General features: G+C 34.3%; 1 protein-coding gene across 2 annotated transcripts in view; it reads right to left on the bottom strand.

The window, feature by feature from the left end:
* Window positions 1-24,656, bottom strand: part of CSMD3 (CUB and Sushi multiple domains 3) — a 1,328,144-nt gene that overhangs the window by 785,195 nt on the left and 518,293 nt on the right. Inside the window, exons 8-9 of one of the 2 annotated variants that reach the window (XM_045286022.1) lie at window positions 19,196-19,273; window positions 12,704-12,791 (exon numbers count right to left, since the gene is read on the bottom strand). In XM_045286022.1, coding sequence (XP_045141957.1) covers window positions 12,704-12,791; window positions 19,196-19,273 — 166 coding nt within the window. The remainder of the gene's footprint in view (window positions 1-12,703; window positions 12,792-19,195; window positions 19,274-24,656) is intronic. The other variant, XM_030887469.2, reaches the window with a different exon arrangement.

The raw sequence follows: 24,656 nt of genomic DNA, 5'->3' as shown, positions 1-24,656 counted from the left end.
AACTAAACTGCCAGTGTGTCCACCGTAACTCACGCTGACCCAGTACAACAGAGCAGAATTGCTCTGTGAATTTCCAAGCCTTGTAACTTTGTATTCAGGTAGACAGCCTCATCTTTCAAAATGTTCATGGAAAAATTGAATTAGAAATCACAAAATGTTCCATGAACTTTTAACACTGTTCATTATCCCTGGGATTATTCCAAAGAAAGCAAATATAAACATGTCTCTGCCATTAAAAGATGGCTGCAGACAAGTTATTGCCACATTATACTTTTTCTTAATCTCATGACAGTATCTTAAAATAAATTCAATCTACTTAATGAATTCTAAAGAGATCTACTGGTCAATTAATTAAATCCAAACAGAGCAGCAGGGCATTAGGTGAACTGCCTTTTTTTTTTTTTTTTTTTTTTTTTGAGGGGAGAGGAATTTCAGAAAATAATCTTAAGAGATTTTCTTTCTTTTTAAATTATTTTATCGGGAGCTTTTACAGATATAACAATCCATAGTTCAATTAATTCAAGCATAATGGTACAATTGCTGCCACCATCAGTTTCAAAACATTTTCTCTGTTCTTGGTATCAGCTCTTTGATATCAGCTCACCTTTATCCCTCCCTCTCCCACTCTACCCCCCAGGAGCCATTAATAATATATTATATATTCTTATTATTCTATTATTTATTTTTATTTATTGAATTTTGCCATATCTTATACTATCCAATGTATCCATTCACCTACAATTCTGTTTTTTGTTCCTCTCAGGTGGGGTTGTACAGTCATCATTGCTACAGGTTCCCCTAGCCCCTTCCCGCCCTCTCTCTTCCTGTACCTTCAGGGAGTCATTACTCCCATTACTATTTCTGAAGGGTTTATCTGTCTTGGATTTCAAGTATTGATCGATCTTAATTATACAAATGAACATACTCAGTTCTAACAAGATTAATGAGGTAAAACTAAGGCCATAACAGTAAGGGAAGGAAATATTAAAGAACCAGAGCAGTGGTTCTCAACTTTCCTAATGCCGCGATGGTTTAATACAGTTCCTTATGCTATGGTGACCCCCACAACCATAAAATTATTTTCATAGCCACTTCATTACTGTAATTCTGCTACTGTTGTGAATCGGTTGATCCCTGTGAAAGGGTCATTTGGATCCCCAAAGGGTCCATGACCCATGGGTTGAGAACTGCTCAACCTAGAGGATAGGTGTGTGTTTCATCAGTGCTATACTGACCCTGGACATATCATCCCTTCCATGTGGCCATTCTGTGAAGGACTGTCCAGTTATCTTTCAGGTGGGTTTTGGGGTCTCTACTTTGTCCACAATCCTTCACATGAATGCACTCATTTTGTCTTCAGTGATTGTGTTGGGAAGGTGGGTATCATACATTGCCACATTATTAGAACAAATCATTCTTATACTGAGACAAAATGAAGTACAGCTCCAAAGTCCTTCTGCTTCCTTAATGTGTGTGTGTGTGTGTGTGTGCGTGCGTGCGTGCGTGCGTGTGTGTGTGTGTGTGCGTGTGTATTTTATTGGTGAAAATGCTAGGAAAATTGCACTTAATAGATATAATGATTTCCCCTCCTGGCATTAATAGCTGTTCATTTTTCAAGGGTAGCAAGGGCTATCATACAAGAATGTCAGCGGAAACCCTCACCCTATAGCTATGATTTCCCCCCTTCAGAACTGCGTTTGTTCCCCAAACTCAAAGGGTCTTCAAAGGACCATGATCTGAGTGCCTCAAGGATCCCCCAACTGCTGTTTCAAGTTAAATAACTAGAAGAGAATAGGATTCTTTGGGGAAGGCTTAGAAAGATGAAAACAATGCCTTCGGCGAAGGATAACCCGTAGTAGACAATGAGGAGTACTAGTGGCTGAGGAAATGATGAGTTGGGCTGCTGATCACAAGGTTGACACTTGCTCTGTGTGAGAAAAAGGAGGCTTCCTCCTTCGGTCAATATGTGCAGTTTCTGAAGCCCCCAGGAGCAGTTCTACCCTCCCTGGAGGTCTCCATGAGGAAGAACTGGCTTGATGGCAGTGCATGTGAGCGAAGGAGAGGGCATGTTGAGAAACGATGGCTTTACATTTTGATATCTTTGTTAAATAAATATTGGATATATTTATTATTAGTTAAATGGTAAGGGCCCAATCCATTAATATATATATATATGAAAATATATATATGATACAGAAATTTTCTATGGTTTCACCCTTGTTAGAAAATTCTTATTTGTCTAAATGTATGTCAATATATGGGATATTTCCTGCTTTCTCAGTTTCAGCAAGTCTCCAAGCAAGTAATAATTGGGGATATGAGCTAACACATTCTAAAGAGATGCCAAATGTGTACTGAATATCTTGAAGCTTGGGTCAGAAACATACATGCAAGTACATTTGCATGTATAAAACTAAATATCAGAAGATGCAAATTAATTAATTAAAATTTGATAGATCTAATTTTATTATAAATATATTATTATTAGAGGAATTTAGGTAGATAATTCACCCTCTCTACCACACTATTTGTGGGGCAGAGACTTGGTCTTGAATCCAACCATCCTTCTAGTTTCCTTACGTTGGTGTGTTGACTCATGTATACAGGCTACACAGAGACTAATTTTCTGTTGAGATTATAGAGGTCCCCAGAAAATAGAATTAACTGCTAAATTAATGTATGATTCAAAGTATGTTACTAAATATTGAGCTGTCTTTTTAAAACAATTTTTGTTTACCATCTTTTCATTTATTATTCTTTGATATATAATTATGAGAATGAAGGATTTTTTTCATGCTTTTTAAGCACAGTAAAAGTTTCCTTCTGAAGGTTGTAAGTCTACAAATACTTCAGGCTACTTCTTCTGAACTATTTATCTATTCATAACTGAAAGCAACTTAGTGCAGTAATCTAATCCACTCCTCTTATAAAAGCCCAGAACAATCACTCTGTATGATTTTTTTTACTCCAGATATATATTTCTAATCTTTTTAAAAAAATCATTTCATTGGGGCTCGTACAATTCTATTATCACAGTCCATGCATATATCCATTGTGTCAAGCACATTTGTATATTCATTGCCCTTATCATTCTCAAAACATTTGCTTTCCACATAAGCTCCTCGTTTTCCTCCCTCCCTCTCCCCTTCCCCTCCCTCAAGAACCCTTTATAATTTATAAATTATTATTCTGTCATGTCTTACACTCTCCAAGTCTCCCTTCACCCACCCAGTTTTCTGTTGTCCATCCCTCAGGGAAGAGGTTATATGTAGATCTTATATTTTTAATCTTCATGGCTGGAAAAATACCTAGCAATCTCCTCAATGCATTGAGCTTTACCATGCCTTTGCACAATCTATTTTATGCCTATACCTGGACATCTCAGCAATGTTAGAAACTAGTCATCTAACTAGTCCTATTTATTATTGTCAGTCTCATAAGAGCACATGAAATCACTTAGCTGGCCAAATATCTCTGTGAAATCTGCTCTCCCACTATCAATCAACCATCCCCCCAACCCCACCCCCCAGATGCAAACTTCCTCTTCATTTCATATCCATCTCCTCTTACACACACTAATCTGATGACATTATTCGATGTGGAATTACAATCTATTGCTGTTGAGTCCATCCCAGGGCGCAGAGAGCACAGGGAACCCAACAGAACCGCCCTAAAGGTTTCCAGTTTTGTGCACATTTTCACAAGCAGATAATCATATCTTTCTCCCACAGAGTCACGGGTGAGTTTGGACTACTACTAAATTTGGCCCTAAGAAAATTAGAAGTGGTCAAAAATCCAGTGGAGCAGATAAAGATCAATATCATCCTAGGCATTAGTGAGCTGAACTGAACTACTCTTGGCAATCTTGAATCAGGCAATTTTAGGGTTTACTATGCTAAGGATAACAAACAGAAGAAAAATGGCATTTCATTCATTGCTAAAATCAACATTTAAGACTGATGCTAAACTGCAATTTAATCAGTATCAGGATAATATACATATGTCTACATGGAAGATTAATTATCGTAATATGGCTATTATTCAAATTTACAAGCTAAACCATAAAGCTAAATATTAAGAAATCTACCAACTTCTTCAGTTTGAAATTAATCAACGTTAAATAAAGATACATTCCCAATTATGGATGATTGGGATGTGAAAGTTGGAAATAAGAACAATGGTTAGTTGATAAATATGTTAGAGACATAAATGATGGAATGGATTGCATGATAGAATTTCACAAGACCAGTTATCAAACTAGCAGGGAAATACCATTTTTATCAACACTTAAATGATTACTATACATGTGATTCATAAAGATAGCAGGATTGTAAGACAGACTGATACTGTCCCTGTGGGTTTCTGAAGCTGTAAATCTTTACAGGAACAGAGAACCTCATCTTCTTCCCAATGAATGACTGTGGGGTTCGAACTCTACACCTTGTGATTAGTATCTGTGGTAGTCATCGAATCTGGTGTCAATTTAAGGATTGGGAGTGTAGAGGTGGAGTCTAGGCTGTCAATCTGGAGATAGCCAGTGAGACTTCTGTGTGGCATGGCCTTCTCCTGAGAATTCTGGGAAATCTGGTACTTACTTCCTCCTTGGAGGGAGGAGAGAGACTCTCTCATGGCTTATTTTCTCCAAGGCATCCCTGAGGAGAAACCACATGGACTTACCCTGATGCAGCCCTGGAAACTGGAGGAGCCACATGGAGACCCCTGCCAGCACTGAGATGCTTCTACCACCACTGACTGCACCTACTGGCCTGTGATCTTCCTACCTTCAGTGTCACTGCATGTGTTTCCTGAGTCTGAAGAGGACTTTATAGATTGCTGTCAGACATATGGGTTAATATTGGATTTATGGACTTGATCTGGACTGGGCTGGGATGTTTTCTCAATATTCAACTGCTCTTGTATATATATCCCTTTCTTCTACACATGTGTGTCCATGGATTTGTTTCTGTAGTCTATTCAGACTAACACAGAATCCCACTGTGTACCCTTGTGCCAGTTGCAATGGGACAGATGGTAGTGAGTTTGGTTTGGTTATCTTGAATATACATGAAGCTCACAGGTGGAAGACCCAGGAGTCAAATCAACTACATCTGTGGACTGAGATGACAAAGTTAAATTTTACCATCAATTGCTCATATGTAAGTTCAAGTTGAAGCTAGAGAAAATGAAAACCAGCGAACAAAAGGCAAAATAACCAGCTGCTTGGTGGGTGAATGATGGGGCTTTCTGCTCTAGTAGAGATTTACGACTTTAGATCTCCAGGCAGTTCTGGTCTCTCCTATGGGGTGGATATGAATCAGGATCAACTTGATTGCAGCAAGATGGGTTTGTTTTTCATAATATCCATGGGCTTGTGTTTGGAGAGTGTTCAATTCACTATTTATCACCTGGAAAGCTTTACAATGGCATATCTAAATTCTGAAGTGTCCCCTAAAACCTCTGGACTTTCCTTTCTTTAATGATATGGATATTTACCCCACCACCATGTTGTTTGATCTCAGAAACTTAGGAGTACCCATTTATTAATCGGTACTTTTTAACCTTCCCTTCAATTTAATCACTGGACCCTAGAGTAGTTTAGTGATAGCACTATAACTCTAGTCATCATAATATTTCATTCACATTACTGCAACAGTGCTCTACCTCCCCTGCTTTCATCAAACCACGTGTCCAAAGCATGACCTCAAAAGTATGGATTGCATCACCCACTCTCCTATTACATAAATGAAGGTAGGAGCCCAGGGGTCAGGGCAGCAAACCGGGCTGTGTCCTCCCAGTTGAGAGGAAACCACTATTAATTGTTTCTAGCAGATGCTGCAATGAAGGTACTGTGGCTCAGATTTTCCACTTTCACAAAGGTAAACAATTTCTGCCCGTAAATGTTGTTCACATTATTATCATTTCTGCCCTAGATTATAAAAAATATATAGGGAGCCATATATAATATCTTCTTTGGTTTGTTTTATCAGCTGCAGCCAGATACTCTATGGGAGAAAGATGAGACAGTCCTTTGGATTTGCAGCTTCTAACGCTAAGGAAGAGTCCTATTCTATTCTATCTTGCGGAGTTGCTCTGAGTTTGGTGGTAGAATCACAGGTTCATATTTGAAACACGAAATATGCAAGGTATAAATTCAAGAAAAGTTTGAAGTCATTAAAAATTACATAGAGCACATAAACAGCACATAATTCTTGGCATTAGTGAGCTGAAATGGACTAATATTGTCCAATTAGAATTAGATAATCATATGATCTACTATCCCAGGAAAGATAAATTGAAGAGAAATAGCAGTGTATTAGTTATCAAAAAGACATTTCAATACAAAAGTAAATTTTTTTTAAAAACAACACCCCACAAAAAAAACCCCACTGCCTACATTGATTCCCACTCATAAAGACTGTGGGTTTCTGAGATTTTAACTCTTTATAGGATTATGAAACCTCATCTCTCTTCTACAGAGAGATTGGTGGTTTTGAACTGCTCACCTTGCTAGCAGCACAATGCATAACCCACCACATCACCAGGGTTCTATACAATGATAGGAAAATATCCATACATCAAAATGAAGATCAATGAATTTATTAATCAAATGTATGCACCAATCACTAAGGCCAAGAATGAATAAATTGATCCGATGTACCAACTTCTGAAGCATAAAATAACCAAACATCCTTACAATCAAGATGCACTGATTATTACTATTAATTGAAATGTGGAAGTGAGAACCAAAGGAGCATCGGTGGTTGCGGGGACAGTGGGTGACTTAGTGGAGCTCTTGTCACTAGAGTCTCTGCAACTCTCACCAAACAACCTTCTCTAGTATGGCACGGGTAAGGAAAAGAGCCCTAGTGTCATAGCGGTGCCCCATTGACTGGGCTACTAACTGCAAGGTCCGAAGTTCAAAATCACTTACAGCTGTCGAAGAAAGACAGGGTTTTCTCTTTCCATAAAAAGTTACAGTCTTGAAAACTCACAGGGCCAGTTTTCCCCTGTCCTATAGGGTCACTATGAGGCAGCATTGGGTTTTGGCTCATGGTTAAGGAGGCAGTGAAGACACTAAAATAATTCACCTATCAGTAATTGTTAACCAAATTCATTGATATCCACCCGTACAAGTATTAAAGGAACCCTCTAAGAAGCAGGAGGAGAATCTCATTACCTGCAAGATTTAGGAGAGGAGGAATCCTCTGGACCCCAAGTTACTTGCTGAGTTAACCTCCTTGATCCGGAAGATAGTGGGACATCAGAAGAGCAACAACAAAACCAGGAGTGGAAATATTAAACAAAGATATGGACTTCCTAGCCCACAGAGCAAGTAAAGCTGAGTGCTTTGAGGCAGAAGATTGACTTGTGGAGTGAGGTGTCTCTGGGCACTTAAGGGGGATGAAGGCTTGCTGAGTCATGAGGTGCCTTCAGGTGTGGCTTACTGGAGTGGGATGCCTTTGGGCTGTTAGTTGGTGGAGCTCTTCAACTCAAGAATTTTGAGCTGAATGTTTTCAGGTGAGGCTTAAAATCAAGTGCCGTACCCTGTACCCTTTGGCTTTTCTATTTCCACAAAGCCTCAAAGGAACTTTGTAATGTCTCTGGACTGAACTTTTGTTGAGAAATCTTTAGAATTTCTCACCTGCATTGTAATCTTCCTTAATAAATTCTTTAATCAAATATATTGTCTGTGGGTTCTGTGTAGCCATTGCAATGAATTATTGAATTCAGGAGGCAGAAAGTAGAGTAAATGACCTTTGTGATAGAAACAATACCAGAAATCACATGATAAAGTCTTGGAAGATCAATGAACTGCTCATTGAAAATACCATTTTCATCAACATAAACTAAGACTATACAGATATCCCTCAATAGATGGAATTCACAGGAATTAGATGCTTATATCTGTGAAATTAGATGATTGAGAAGCTCTTTATCAACAATTAGAGCAGCGGTCCTCAACCTGTGGGTCTCAACCCCTTTGGGGGTAGAATGACTCTTTCACAGGGGTTGCCCGATTCATAACAGTAGCAAAATTATGAAGCAGCAATGAAAATAATTTTATGGTTGGGGGGTCACCACAACATGAGGAACTGTACTAAAGGGTCACGGCATTAGGAAGGTTGAGAACCACTTAGAGCAAGACCTGAGACCAACTGTGAACCAGACCATCAAATGCACAGGTTCAGATTCACATGGAAGCTGAATGAGAACCAATACAAAGAGCCCATGTAGAATTTGAGTACATCTCACATGAAATTAGAGACACGTTCATGAATAGAGATGATGAATTGAACATTAGTGGTTAAAGACTCGATGAGTTGTGGGATGCTATCAGAATGTCAAAGATGAAGAAGCAAACACAGAAACAAAAAACAATATCATGACTCCAATTCTACCCTACAAATCTGGCTAGACCAGAGCATTTACACGGGTACAGATAAGAGCTGGAAACAGGGAATCCAGGACAGATAAACCCATCAGGATCAATATTGAGAGTAGCCATACCAGGAGGGTAAGGGGAAGGTGGGGTTAGAAAGGGGTAACCAATCACAATGATCTACATATAACCCCCTCCCAGGAGGATGGACAACAGAAAGTGGGTGAAGGGAGACATCAGTCAGTGGAAGACATGAAAAACTAATAATAATTTATAAATTATCAAGGATTCATAAGGAAGGTAGGGTGGGGGAGGGAGGGGGAAAAAGAGAAGCTAATACCAAGGACTCAAGTAGAAAGAAAATGTTTTGAAAATGATGATGGCAACGAATGTACTGATGTGCTTGGCCCAATGGATGGATGGATGGATTGTGATATGAAATAAAATGATTAAAAAAACTATAAAAAATAAATGAAAGCAAAAAAGATCATAGTGAATGTCAAAAGAGACTCTCAAACTTGCTGTAGAATGAACGGACGCTAAAGCAAAGGGGAGAAAGGTGAAGTAGAAGAACTGAACCAGGTATTTTTAAAGGGGCTTCAGAAAAAAAGGAAAGTATAATCAAAATAATGTGAACGGAACTGAAGAGGAAAAGACTCACTTGGATTTCTCAAGTTGAAACAGCTGAAGAAACAAATTGAAGCCTTGAACTGCAATATTGAAGGAGTCTCTGGGCAAAATAATGCAGCATGCTGGAAGGATCAAAATAAGACTAAAGAAATAAAGAGAGACCCTAAACTAAAACAAATAATTGTTGACTGTCCAACCTTCCCAGAATTAGCAAGTGATCAAGAGTGTATGGCATTTAATGTAGAAGCCCAACCTGTGCAGAAGGCGTTGGCAAAAAACAAGAACCGAGTCACTGACAAAATACTCATATTTCAACAATGAACTCAACAGGAAACATCTCTTTGTCTATGCCAAGAACTTCAGAGGACAGCTAACTGACCAAAGGGATGGAAGAGATCCATATTTATTCAAAAGAAAAGTGATCCAACGTGGAAATTATCAAACAATACCATTAACATCATTTGCAAGTCAAAGTTTGCTACAAATAATTCAAAATTGACAAGGAGCCACTAGAAATGTAAGCAGGTTCAGAAGAGGACCTGGAATTGGAGACATATTGGGAACATGAGATGGCTCTGGATGAAAGCAGTGACATCCAGAAAGACGTTCACCTGTATTACATTTTACAAAGACATCAGTCTCTACATAGCACAACAAATTCTGCATGACATGAAAGGAATGGAAATTCAAGAACATTTACTTATTTATTTTTTTGTAGAAAACCTTAGATAAATTGACCACTTGGAAGTCACTGGAGCTGATCATTTTAAGAATTACATAGTCTAAAATCAGGAAAGGCGTATTTCAGAGCTGTATCTTTTATCCATAATTATTCAACCTGTATGCTGAAAAATAACCCTGAAAATCTGGAGTATGTAAAAAGAGCATGACGTGAAAGTTAGACAAAGAATCGTTAACAATCTGCAATATGCAGATGACACAATTGTGATTAAAGTTAGAGGATTCCACACAATGATGAAGATCCAAGTCTTCAGTTAACAAAAGTTCTCAAAATAGGATCCAAAGCAACTTCATAATAAAGAGAAAATAGATCGACCATCCAAGGATTTCATTTTTATCAATTTCATTTAATCAATTTTCATGATAGCAATTTTCAAGAAATCACATAGCATATTGCCTTGGGAAATCTGCAAAACACTTCTTTAAAGTGTTAAAGAGCAAAAACTTCACATTGAGGAAAAGCCATGGCATTTCTAATCTCGTCATTTGTTTGTGAAATCTGGACAATGAATTAGAAAGTCCATAGAAAAACTGATGCCTTTGAAATATGATTTGGTCAACAATATTGAATATAGCCAGGGAGTCAGATTGTCAAACCAACCTCTCAGAAAATGCAAAGCCAGTATGCTTCTTAGGAGAATGGGAATATCCCCTCTCCCTTTAGATATATTTTCAGGAGTAATTGGTCCCTAGTAAAAGATGTTTTGCTAGGTAAAGCAGGATCAGAGAATAGGGGAACAATCTCAACCAGAGTGGCTGACAAAGGGGAACCCACAGTGGGCTCACCCGGAACAATTGTGAGGTCATTGCAGAACGGTTAGTGCTTTGCTCTGTTATGCAAGGCTAGCTACCAGGTGGAGCTGAATTCACTGCATCTAACAACAAGCATTTATTGAGACCACACCCAAGCTCTACCATAACTATCATACATATATTATTTCATAAAATCTTGTCCATATTTCTGTGATGTATGCATTGTTTTATGTGTTCAAAGATCTGAAAAAATATCAAATCTTGGAGAAGACTAGATAATTAATGGCAGAGGGGGGATTTGAGAGACTTCTACTTCCCTTAAAGCCTAATCTACAAAAATGATTACCAAGTCAAATTTGGGAGCTAGACAATCACGAGTTTAAATTGTCGCTCTGCTAAATTATTAGCTGGGTAATTGGAAGTTCAATTTTTTTTAATTTGTATGAAAAGGATACAATGATAACTACCTTAGGGGCTAGATTATATAGGTATTATGCTAAAAATAAAGTATAGATAGGACAGGTGAAGTAGAGGGATGGTTTCTATTTTTAGTAGCAGCATACTGGTTACTACTTGGTATTCTATGAAATATATATATATAAATTAGAAAGATGTCATTGAGTTTCATAAAGTCACTTATTTGATTGGAGTTGGGCAATGATTAGATCTCTAGTTTATTGACTATCATTCAGGTGTCTGTTCAAACAATATTATTTGTATTAAATTTGGGGATAAAGTAAAATTCCCCATTAGAAAAATATTACAATTTGTTTGTTTTAATGTTATTCCTTTCAATGTAAATATGATAAAATAACGTTTTATCATTATAAGGATTAATGGAGACAAAATTTCTACAGATTCATATGTTTAAAATTATAATTTTCCTTCATGGTTAGTAGTGTTTACAGTATCTGTTTTCATCCAAACATATATAAAGAAGTAAATACACATGTGGAATATAAGTAATGTCATGAAGATTGACATTAAAATCTGTCTCTGTAAATATAACTCATCATAGTTATAAATTATAATTCAATATGCCATGTCTACTTTATTAGAATAAATATTCTGTGAATTTTAGTGAACGTTTTACTTAGCATTTTGATGAGATTTCCTGTGCCCTTTATATGTAAAAAGCTACAATTAAAAAAATAATAAAAATCCAAGGTTTTAAAAAATGATTCATTAATAAATTATTATTAATTGCTGACTGAGTATACTACTTACATCCTCTAGGTTGCTGGAAAACTTAATTTCGAAACAATAAAATACTGATCCATTCATTTTCCATTTTTTTTACTGAAAATTTGCATTTCACTCCAGATATATTGAAACAGAATATATATTTTGAATATTATTAGAATGCAAACTCTCATCCAGTGATATCTGGAGTAGAAATACAAATTCTCAGCAAACCAGAATAAAGTGGTTTTATGCTTTGATAAAATAAATTATATTTTTAAGACAGAGCTAAAACTTATGTTCAATTTATGGGCACTTCTTAAAAATAAAATAACATACCTGTATAACATTGTTGGACATTTACACAGACACTATGTCTTTTGGAACTCTCCCATATGCTATAAATTAGATTCACATTTTACAAGAGAAGAAACTTGGTTAAAAAAAAAAGAAGAAGAAACTTGGGTAAACCAGAATTGAACAATTTACCTAAGATCGGAGAACTAGTAAACAACAGAATTTGAATTTAATTATGGCCTTTAAAATCCCAATGTCATGATTTGCACTTACATACCAAAAATTTTGATTATAAAAACTAAAGGAAGTCCTGATAGTTCGATTTATTATTCACCTCAAGCCTCACTGCCATCGAGGCGATTCTGCCTCATCACGACCCGACAGATGGGGTAGAACTGCCCTGTGAGTTTCCCATACTGTGACCAAGCACAGAAGTAGAAAGCCCTGGCTTTTTCCCAACGAGCAGCTGGTGGCTTCGAACTGCTGACCTTGTGTTGAGCAGCCCAATGTGCAATGCCTATACCATCAGGACTCCTCTATTATTCAACCAGTAACTTTAAAATAATTAGATATTTCTAATAGAAATATAGTAGCAGAAAATCTAGCTACCACACTTCTGCTTTAATTCACCAGTACTTCGTCTAATATTATTAATTATTTTTAAATATAAGAATGAAAGGTGACAAAATCAGCAATGGAGTCAACAATTGAAAACATTACCTAAAATCTGATCCAATTCTTTTCCCATTTTCTGGCTCTCCTGGATCGGGGCATAAATTGGAGGCTGTTTTAATACCTCCCTCATTTACTGTAATAATAGGAAAGAAAAAATATATAGGATTAGACAATCAAATATTAATATCCAATATTGATTTAAATTTTATATAGAATTACTACTTATGTTTTCTTATGCTCACTAAATTTTAAGCCCAGAAACTTATACTATAATTGTATGACTCAGTAACTAAAGCAAACACTTTTATTTTTCTAATTGTAGATATGAAAATCAACAAAAATAATGTAATATACAATTATTTTTACTATTCAGAATATAGTATATTAGTGATTTAAACTTCATTTTTATTATCAAATTATAAAATCTGCAGACAGGATATTCTAGGTTTATCAGTAAGCATGCCAGTTTCCATTAATCTAGAGCTGTAAGAAAATCACTAGCTATATGACAATATCATATGAGTCAGGCCTTTAAAAAACTGAAACAAAAAAAACTCAGGCCCTGGAGAAAAAGTTTAAGGATGTTGCCCTTCTGTATTTTTGTATAACACTTTGGATTACTGACGGTCAAGTAAAATAAAAGTACAAATTATCTTTGGTGGGTGTCATTGAATTGCTATATAAACCTGTAAAACCAAAATAATATATTTACTTCCTAGCAATTTTCAAGACTAAGTTTTCTTTTACTTTTGTATATATTTTCAGCAGTTCCTTCAGAGTACCCAGTTAATGAAAAATTTATTAGTTTTATCAGTGAACATAATCATACTGGATAAATGAATTCACAAGATATATTTTTAATAGGAAGATTAATCTGATAGTTCTGGAGTGTCCTTATTTTATAAATCCAGTCTTATTGTGAAGAATAACTTTTTTTGCTTTTTGCACTTCTGATGAATATACTAGTATCTGATAAGAGGATTCAGAGGGAGGCAACAAAAAGTCTTGCAAAGGTTTTTATCTTACTCTATTAATCAGAAATATCTCAGATGCTTTAGTGAATAAAGATGCCTACTTCAACTCCAATATATTTTTAAGCAATTAGTCTAAATGAGGTTCAGGGCATCAGGATGTGTGTGTGTGTGTGTGTGTGTGTGTACGCATGCACAACACACACCTGTATGTATGCCTGTATGTGTGTGTGCTTACCTTCAAGTTAATTTTAATATAAAGTCAATGTGGAAAGCCACTCTATTTTAGCGTAAGTTTAGATTGTTCACTTAGCTCAAATGGACTCATTGAAATACAGAGTTAGCTATCAGAAGCCAACAGCTATGGTCTAACTAAAACTGGTAGTTTGTCAGTAGATATTTTTTACACCTGTCCATAATTTTATAAAATTAATTTTATAAATAACATTTAAAATGTCCTTGTTACCTACTTTACTTATTATTCTTTAATTCATGTGATAGTCTCTCTTATGTGAATTATTTTTAATATTTATTTATTTTTTAACTTTTGGCTCTAGGGTGACTCTTGTTTTGACAAATCACAAACATCACAGATCTAAAGGCACTGAGCCATAGTTCTCTACATTTCTTATTTCGCTCATGATTTGAAGCTATTCTTTTGCTCATGATTTCCAATATATGATTATTCCATGTCTTCCTAACTTCTTTACAATAGTCTGTTGGACGATCCAGACAAAATTCCCATTCTCACCTGATCTGAGTGTTCCAGACCAACCTAATCCTTGTGGTACCTTTGTGACTCCATTATTGTCCACCTCCAATCCATCTTGCATAACAAAAGAAAATGAAATTTTCTAATGCACATTTTTATTACTATTAAAACCTCCTATGATTCTAGATTTGGTTGTATAGCAATTGCTTTTTCCACTTGGCACCAAGATTCACCCACACTTCTATTTTAGTGACACTTCACTTTTCTGTGTATTGGTTGGCCAGTCTCTCTCCAAGGATTTGCTTGTCATTTCTTCATGTTTACATGCTTTTAGTTATCAGCATTCTGATTCTCAAGACTCAGGTAAAGTCTATTTATACAAAACGATAGGCTCTACTATTTCCAGAATACTCTAATATCTCTTTTATTATAGAACGTGATGCATGTTATTTTGAAATGTTATATGGACTTTAGAAATTATTTGTTACTACATTAAAATTCACAATTTCATATTACTTATTCATGTCTGCAAATAAATTATGCATTTGTATAAATGGAAATTTTAGTTATTTTACTATATATACAAAGTTGAGATAGAAGTTAATAAATTCTTAATAAAGACATCTTACTAGTTTGACAATAATGTCTTAGATATTGCCATCAAAATATTGAACCTATTCCAAAGTAAATACTATTTCCTATCTTATAAAGACTATTGAAATTATTGTATAATAATTTACTGATTTATAACTTTTTAACACAGAGTAGAGAAGAGGAACTCTGCTGGCATGGAGAAGGCCTAACTACATTATTCTGTTATATATAAACACAAAGTATTGGTTAATATTGGTTCTTTGTAATTGCCCTTGAAAATGAAATTTCCTTTTTTTCCCATTTCTCCATCATTATCTTCTCAAAAAAGATTTGGTTTAAGTTTTCTGCGTGAATTATTATAATTGCTAACAAAGTACTAACTCTGGATTCAGAGGTATCAGATAATCTAAGCCACAAAGCAATTTTAAAGAGAACTGCTCTCAGTATTCCTATGTACAGGTGAGAAAACTGAGTCACGGAGAGAGTCAGAAACTGCAAAAGATCATATTGCTAGTTAGTGCTAGAGGCTGTATTCAAACCCAAGAAGCTTAATTCAAGAGACCCTCAATAGCCTTCTGAGCCCGACAGTTTCTGCGGAATGCTCATTAAGGCAGAAAAATGGTCATTAATTAAAGTTCAAAACACTGTCCCAACTTACTCATTTTGAAAGACACGGACCATTCAGTTACAGTTTTCATTATTTGCACTTACATTATCTCAAATCCAAGGATTTCAATCACTCTTATTTCTGTGTGTGTGGACATGTCCTCTGAACCAGTGTTTTTCTTTCCACACTAGAGGGCCCAAACTTCCCCATTTATAACTTAATGTACTGGTAGAGCCAGAGAGTTATTATTCTTTAATGAAGATAATTGAACTAATATTAATGAGTGTCAAGATTTATAATATGTTGCTTCTTAGAAATTTGCGAATCTCAAGATTATTCATAGCTAAGTGATACCAACAATTTATATGAAAGACCTATTTTGACTAAACAATTTCAGGCAATTGGAGGGACTTCCTTCTTCGGTTTGTAGAATTTGAGCAGTCACTTGCGGATTGGTAAGAATATGAGCGCTCTCTCCAAATGTAACTGCTTGACCTGAGGGCTTTCTCCTAAAAACGGAGTCACTTGCTGCAAGGGAGTCCTCCCGCTATGACCTTTGAGGATACTGTTATTACCAGTCAAATAGCAGTCATTTTGCCCCTTCAAGTGAGAAGAAAGAATGGGTTTGTTTTCTACTTGAGTGGATTATTTATTAAAATATATTTTAAATATGTTTTGAAGACATGCTTCCCCGTACTCACATATTTTAGATAGCTGAATAATCTAACTTGAGAAGCATAAAATTAATCTCAAAAAATCCTGTTTTTTAAAATCTGTTTTCTTAAGAATGCTGTTTTGTATATAGGAAAATGCTTACTCTTCTGAAAATTTACTCTTAGGAATAAAAACCAATGGGATTCTGACTACACGTTATCTTATTACCTTGTACAATTGGTTGCCTTGCTATTTTATTGGGACTTTCACATTTTATTTCTTTCTTATGTTTATCAGATGTTATGAAATAGATTGGTTTTGAATCTTTTTTTATGACCTCAAACATCATGTACGCTAATGTTCTTTTACCCTAATTCTGCTTATATTTTGTAAATAATTGCTTTAAACTCATTTAGTTGGCCAGTATAACATTAAATCCTTAAAAAACTAAGAATAAATCCAATCTTTTACTCCTCAGGTTCGCAAGGGGCTGCCGTGGAGGGGAGGTCAAAAAGAGTGTGGCATGAACGGGTGACGTGAATGAGTGAAACTAAGAGTTTGAACAATGGGGAAGAAAAAAACCCGAGAGCTCGCAGTTTTATTTTAATTCTACTTTAATTTTCTAGAACTCACTAACAAAGCTGGTAAGGATAATAATTCGTTAAGTCCACCCTTTAAAATCAGACATCGTAGTTGTTTTCAAATAAAAACAATACTTATTTTTTTCTTTAATGAGAAAACTGCTCCTTTCATTAAAGAATAACAATGATGTACTGGAGTTATTTAAATTTCAACCATTAAATTAGACAACAAAATAAAAAACTGAATTAGCTGTTTAAACAACCAAAATCTCCCACTGACTAGTGCGGTTTCCTGAATCCCTTGCTAATGAATTTCTTAGCATAACTTTAAAGGTGCCAACACAGGAAACATGTTTTGGACAATGGGTCTATTTCATACCCTCCACACCGACTCCTGGCAGTGGTAGTGATAAAATTTATGCTTCAGGAACATGTAATTTGCTTGCTTGATTTTTTTTTTTTCTCACTTGGAAGGTGAATATCAGCTAAAGTAGATCTCTCTTCCACTTGTGTTGTCTTGTGTTAAATAACCAATATCCAAAGGAATGAAGGCCTCAAGGACTATTTGATAAAATATGTTATGAAATACCAAATTCAGATAATATTGCCCTTGAGAATTTTAAAAAATAAAATGCAATAAATGAATTTTTTAAATTATGAGAAAATTATTCATCTGTTGCCTCATGATTCAAATTCAAGATAATATTAACTTTTCTTTAGCATTCTTAAAGCAAGTGCTCTTTAAATAATACATGTTTTTTTTAAAAAAGCAGGCTTTGGGTTGTCCTCTCCCCAAGACTTTTATGTCTAACTTCACTATCATAATCTATGTGCCAAGAAAATTTAAATCATATATGAGGGGCTTCAAAAATTAATTGGAAAATTCCCTGATCTTTTCAGGACATTTTTACATAAAATCATTGAAACTTCACTTTATAATTTTATAAAAAATATATAAACAAGTATAAATGAATCATATGTTTTTTGATAAATCTTCTACTTCTCAGTATAAGCAGTCTGGCTTTCCCAGAACATCTTCAAATTAGAAGCATGAATCACATAAATGACATGTGGGCGATCCAAAGAAGAAAGTGCTGAATCTGTCTTTGTAATTCTGCTTAGAATTCCGAAAGGCATTCATATGAGGATCAGACAAAATATTAGAAAAAGATATTATAATCCCCAAATAATATATAAAAAAATATTAATTATACAGTGAAATACTTGAAAAGGAATTGTTTCTTGCTTTTAAAACAATTTGATCAATTAATTCATTTTTCTATCTGCTACTGTTGGTTTAGCATCCTTAAGTTCCACTAACAAAAACACATTTAAATTTTTTGACACTTCCATGTATTTGCCAACATATACAGCCTAAGTTTGTTTTGTTATCATTGCTGTAAACTCTCATTTGTATTATCTTTTTATATAAATATAAGTGGGTGAATATGTAGGTAAAATTATTTTCTCATATCATTATAATGAATAATTATCATTAAAGAAACAGCTATGAATTTTTTATTCAGATGATTTGGAATTAGGGAAAATAACAATGCTAAAAATATGGTTCTGATTAATTAAACATGCATACACTTATCTACACACGTCATTTTTACTAGTTATCTATCATCTCAATATCATTTTAAAAATCAGAGATTGTGCTCAAAATACCTTCTTTCAAACCTCTTAATCTGTACATTAAGGAGAAGGAGACAGGAAATATCTTTGAACTGCTGTCTACATACAGCACGAAAAATGCATCACTTTCTAAAGCTATAACTAAATGTGTTTATGGCACTATAGATTAATGGACCAGTTCAAGAATTCTTGATTTCATAACATGGATAAATTTTAGGGTACATGTAAACCCCTGAGTTTGTATACAGTCAAATTGTGTATTTGGGCAGTACATATATCGGCATATTTAAGGCCATTAGTTCATGAGATGTTCAGAAGTGAAGAATAATACTATTAATTCATTAATTTACCAATGGATACTGACTTAAAGAGATTGACTTAATTAATTAAGATTAATTAATTTAAAACTTTTCAATTTTATAAGGTGACATTTTCCTTGGAAGAAATTTTATATGGTGAAATATAGGTATATTGAATAAGATGTCTTGCAATAAGCCATAAATTGAAAGAATTTTACCCACTATTCTTCTCTACCCAAGAATTACAAATCTAGAATCTCTCCCAAAGTGGAATAAATTTTAACAAAAACAACTTGAGGTTGGGTGTCTATCATTAAACTGGACACATTTAAATACCAACAAGTCAAATAATCACCATGCATGTTATATAGATATTAATACAGTTAATCTGGTAAATCCACAAACATTTTAATAAACACACAACACAGACAGCACAAACCACTCTTGCACTAGAAAGAGTAACAAAAAGGAGAAAACTCACAGATAGAAAACTTGTTGCTGTTGTCTTTCCCTGGAAACAATTTAAATCCTCTAGATTTAAAATCTATGGCCTTTTTCACTAGTTAAGAAAACAAACAAAAGCATGTATCAGATAATACAATTTTTTAAATGACGATAAAGTTAACAAACTTTGTTAGCATGGAAGAATGCATGTTAAACTGCTTTCTTAAATCTGATATATGTATCTCAGATGAAAATTAAAAGGAAATAAAATAATGAAAACAATAACTTAGTAGTAAAATAACTAAGGAGTATAAAATTTAGAATATTTTTATAGAGAGGTACCTACACATACGTATTTGTATATTAATATTATTCATTTAAATTAAAGCAAAATATTAACATTTAATTAATCATAAATCATGGAAATTCATGAAGGTTTAAGGGAATAAACAAAGCTTGAAAGAAAGATGGGACATCTTAAGAGCAGTAAGTATCTGTTGGGCTTCATTTTTAAATAAACTAATCTATTTTTTAGGGAATTAAACCAAATTGAAGTGTGAGGATATATTGTTAAATGGAACAAACTAGAAAAAGCTTAAAATATCAGTTAAAAATTTCCTTCATTTTCTTCCATTAGCAATCCTTTTTGACATGATTATTGTCAGTGAATACTATGCCAAATATATGACAGTAAAGTATAATTATTAGAAATCTTTGTAGAATACCCTGTTTTCTTTTTTCTCATATGATACTGAATATATCTATATCTAAGATCCTTGTGGATTTTCTTTGCTCATGAGGTATTTCTTAGTAGATTAAGAAAAACAGATGAATATAAATTATATTAAGTAGTTTAGTGGACATGTTTGTAAAACTTGAAATTAAGTATAAATTCTCAAGCTTTGTGGATAGAGAAAAAATATTTTTTATTTCCTTCAAGTATAAATATTTGATTAATTACATTTGTTATGGTGTTTTTAAAAAATAATAGCTCAAAACACGATTTTATTTAAATTTTTTAAATAATATCAAGTGGAATTATGAAAACCATTAAAATATTTTGATATGTCCAATATATTTAAATTTTAGTAGTTTATTTTAATAAATGATCTAAATCAAGAATGCAAAGGGATATATATTAAATTCATGAAGATAATTATAATTTAGAATCTTTAACATATTGCTTTTCACCAGACATAGTTAAGAATAGTGCTTTAAATGTCTAATTAGTAGGACTTTTTACATGATATGCCTATGAAAATAGTAGAACCAATTTTTTGGCATTTAAAGTGATCATTTCACTGACTTTTAAATTGCCAATGTAACCGCTTACATAATATTATATATGTTATATATGTATACAATATATACATTATTGATTCTGAAATATAAGGGGGTAGAAACACAATCTGCTGACTTATGGAATGTATAATTTTAAACGGTATTATATATGTAATATGGAGAGAAATGAAAAGAGGAAATCGTCATTTAGGTAGGGTTTTAAAAACCAGTGTCTTAGCATACATTTAGGACTAACTGCTCCCTCAGTCTAAGCTTCTGAGACCCTGTGTCTGTGAACACTTGGTTGTAGTGAGAGAATGGCTGTGCTCCTCAGAAAGGTCAATTTTGGTTGTCATTTCCCTCCTCCACATGGTAATTTAAAGGTTAATTTTACTGAATGCTCAAGTGTTCTAAATTTGTTGCTGCTGTTTGTGAATTTCCCTGCTGTCTCAAAAAAATTTTTAACAAAATTTGCATTTTGTATTTTATGGCATAATTCTAGTCTTTCCAGCCAAATAGAATTATGAATTCTCCCTCTAATTTCTCATCTTTCACCAGATTTGACTTTTTAATTATTACAGATTAGTTTGAAGAATTCATGGTAGTTTTAACATAAACCTAGAGCTCTAAACGAATGAAGGAAAAGAAGTGAAGGTATTGAGATCCTAAAGGAGAAAAATACAAAGGAAAGAAGAAAATTCTACCCAAGAGGCCAATGCGATGGAGAATCATCATCAGGAAAACTGATGCTCAGTATTTCAGAGGCCGTCAGTGTGTTTGAGGAGTGACAGGTGATTAGCACTAAACTGGGTTGTGTGAGCGAAGTCAGAAACACTATCTAACATTAAGAGTACATGCATGCTTCTCGCTGTCACAGCAGATGAAGGTTGAATCAATTTTAAGTTTCAGGCTTTAAATTGGGGAAATGTTTTTAAACCACCTATATATCAATTTAAATTAAAGTTAGGAACATCGATAACTCTGAGGTAAAGCAAAATGATTATAATACAAATCACGGTGGTAGAAAGGAGAATATCCATCTAACATGATCAAAAGCTATGGATGGAAACATATAAAAGTTAAATTCACACAAAAATATTAAAATAGGACCAGCACCTAATAAATATTTTACTTTAAAAAATTACCCAAAGATGACACATTATTTATCTTTTTAAATTGAAAGTCCAAATATTGTAGGCATTAAAGGCAACACCTCGCTCTAATCCATGACACTAGTAAAAATACAAAAAAATATCAAATATAAATTTTAGTGTGTATTACAAGGCATTTGCATTTAATCCCAACATGGCAGAAGATGCCGAGTGCTCCTAGTGAGCATATTTAACTTATAAAATTAACCGGACTTACGTAACCAGCATATTTCAATAATAAACCTGTAAAATGTAATTCTTCATACTGAAAACTGAAAAGCTATTTTATTGGTGCTTAAGCTAACGTTAAGGGGCATTGTGCTATTTCTGACAATTCTCTCCACTGCACTCTTACTTTCTCAAAGGCATGGATAATGTTTTATTCGTGGGTACTTGTATGCATGTGTGATTAATTTAATAGAAGTATTTCAAATTTTGAATCATTGAAGTCAGGTATTTGGTTGAGCAAATATCCTTATTAAGCATTAATCAGAAAAGAAGGAAGTATAAAAGATGAAATGTGTAAGATGAAGCATGTGGATAAGAAACGGAAGGTTATTTTTAAATCCATAAAGCTACGTATGTTTTAATCATTTAGAAAACATTAAGTGAAAGAATTATGGGTATATGCATATAGATCCATTTCCTTTGTTTTGATTGATACTGACAAACTAAATGTTTTATTCATTTTTAGTACTTATCAAAATGCATGTTAAGTAATGCTCTTTTCTTTTTAATTTCTTAGAAATATCTTCAATAAAGAAAAAGTCCTGCAGAGAATGTATCAGCTCAACCATTAAATCCACCTTGCATTAGCTGTAAACTTTGTTGTATTGTTAGGTTGCTTAAACACTAGTACGTCCTTCGTCATCCTCAAAATTGCCCATTATTTCAGCCATCGTATCAATCCACTTTGTTGAGGATCTTCCTCAAAATCTCCACAACTGGATCAATAGGTAAATCACGATAAGTAGAAAAGTTGGAGGTTGGCAAGGTTGTTGTCTTGCTTGGACCACACACAGTCAACACTCAGGGAAGCATCAGCTAAGAGATTGAGGGTGCATTGCGGGGGACAAATGTGCTGCACAGGTCTCTGAATTGTTGAAAAGCACGGAGATTACGTTGATGACTATGGTGTGCCTGATCCACCCATGGTATTTTCAATCACCTCATATGCATGTGAAAGTTAGCATTGATAATGGAAAGAAAATTGAAGCATTTGAATTATGCTGATACAGAATATTGAAAATGCCATGGGCTGTCAAAAGATCCAATGAATATTTCTTGGAAGGACAGCAGAGTGCTCCTTGTTGCTGTGGTTAGGTGCTGTGGAGTCAAAAACCCAAACACGGCCTGTCCTATGCCATCCACACAGTTGTTCTTATATTTGAGTTTGTCAATGCAACCACTATGTCGATACATTTATAGATGGTCTTCTTTTTGATGCCCCATTACTTCACTAAACATCATGCCCTTCTCCCAGAACCAGTCTTTCCTGACCACTTGTCCAAAATATGTGAGGTGAAGTCTCACCAGCTTGCCTCTAAGGAGCATTCTCCTTAGTTTTAAATTGGGAAAAAAAAAACGTTTTGTTTCAACAATCCTTAGAGAACAGCTTTAAATCACGATAGTATATTTTCTCATTAGTTTCTTCCAGATACTGTCCTGCTTCCTTTAATATCAACTTGCCACCTTTGACAATAAGGGAATGGTTTTGATAAAATGTTATTTAAATATCCTCTAGATTCTGCTTTAATTACTTGAGGACATGCTTGTGAGTGGTACCAATAGCTGAGCACTAGCTACAAACTAAAAAGTTTCATCACAGACCCATGATTGAAACTCACCATCCTCTCTGGAATGGAAAAGAAAGCAGTCTGCTTCTTTCACAGATTTACAGCTTTGCAAACCCTCCGGAGCAGTTCTACTCTGTCCTCCAGGGCTGCTAAGCATTGGCAGTGAGCAATGGTAACTGGTTTGCGTTTTCGACAGCACTTGCAGGGCACGGGTCCCAGCTCCCTAGCTTCTCTGTGGGAGAAAGCTGTGATCACCTGAATTTGTAAATGTTTTGAATCTTGGAAACCATATGGGTCAGCTCTATTGTTTCCTGTGAATGGATTCAAAAGGACAGCAACTGATTTGGCATTTTATTATTATAAACATTCATGCTATATACCACATAAATAGGGAGCTTGATTTTATTTCAAATATCAGATTTTTTTTTATCAATATGGCAGTATATAACTTCAGTTTCTTGCTATAAAAAAAAGAAGGCAAATTTTTGCCAATGTAATCTGAGAAGATGTGCTAAACAAACAATATTGGATTGGAGGATCAGAGGTAGTGAATTTTCTTTCGGACGCCAGACTTTAATGTTGGGAGCTCATACTCACAGAATGACAGGATTCAAGCATCAATTGAGTGTTTGCAGAAGATGGCCTTTAAGTGGTCCTCTATGATTTAACTTTTATAAATTGGTTATAAAAGATCTTCCAACTTCAGGTTCCTTATTTAAAAACTGATTAGCTCTTCACTGCATAATCTCAAAAGTCATATACCCATAATTTACTATACTACTTCATTGCTATGTATAGTTTGTAAAAATTGATTACTTTGCAAAATATTTTTATTAGAAAAAGGAAAAAAGTGCATGGCTAGTATTAATGAGTACCAGGGTATTTTTTCAATTGGAAATATATAAGCCTATGAATTCGTAGAGGCACTTATAAACAAGATCGGTGATATTAAATGAAATAAAAAATGTTTTTGAGGATCCTGGACTCCCTCTCTTTGTCTATGTAGATCATATTCAAGCATTGCAATGAAAACACAGTAAATGCAATATTACACATTTATACTCCTCTCACTCTGATAAATTTATAATATTGGCTTTAACAACAAGTAGCTTGGAAGCAGTAGCAGTTACATGATAAAAAAGCTTGTTACTAAGGATATTTTCATAATCTATTGAAAAGAAAAATTTTATTTTAAGCAAATTAATTACTTGCATTTTATTGTTATGTTCTGGTATATATTTGTGTTAGTTTAATTGTTTTATTCCAAAGG

Source organism: Echinops telfairi, unplaced genomic scaffold (assembly GCF_000313985.2).
Source record: "Echinops telfairi isolate 266 unplaced genomic scaffold, ASM31398v2 ScPeMD7_1;HRSCAF=3_0, whole genome shotgun sequence".
In the NCBI taxonomy this organism is placed as follows: Eukaryota; Metazoa; Chordata; class Mammalia; order Afrosoricida; family Tenrecidae; genus Echinops; species Echinops telfairi.
Note: the sequence above shows the minus strand (reverse complement) of the source record. Positions and strands in the feature narration are given on the sequence as shown.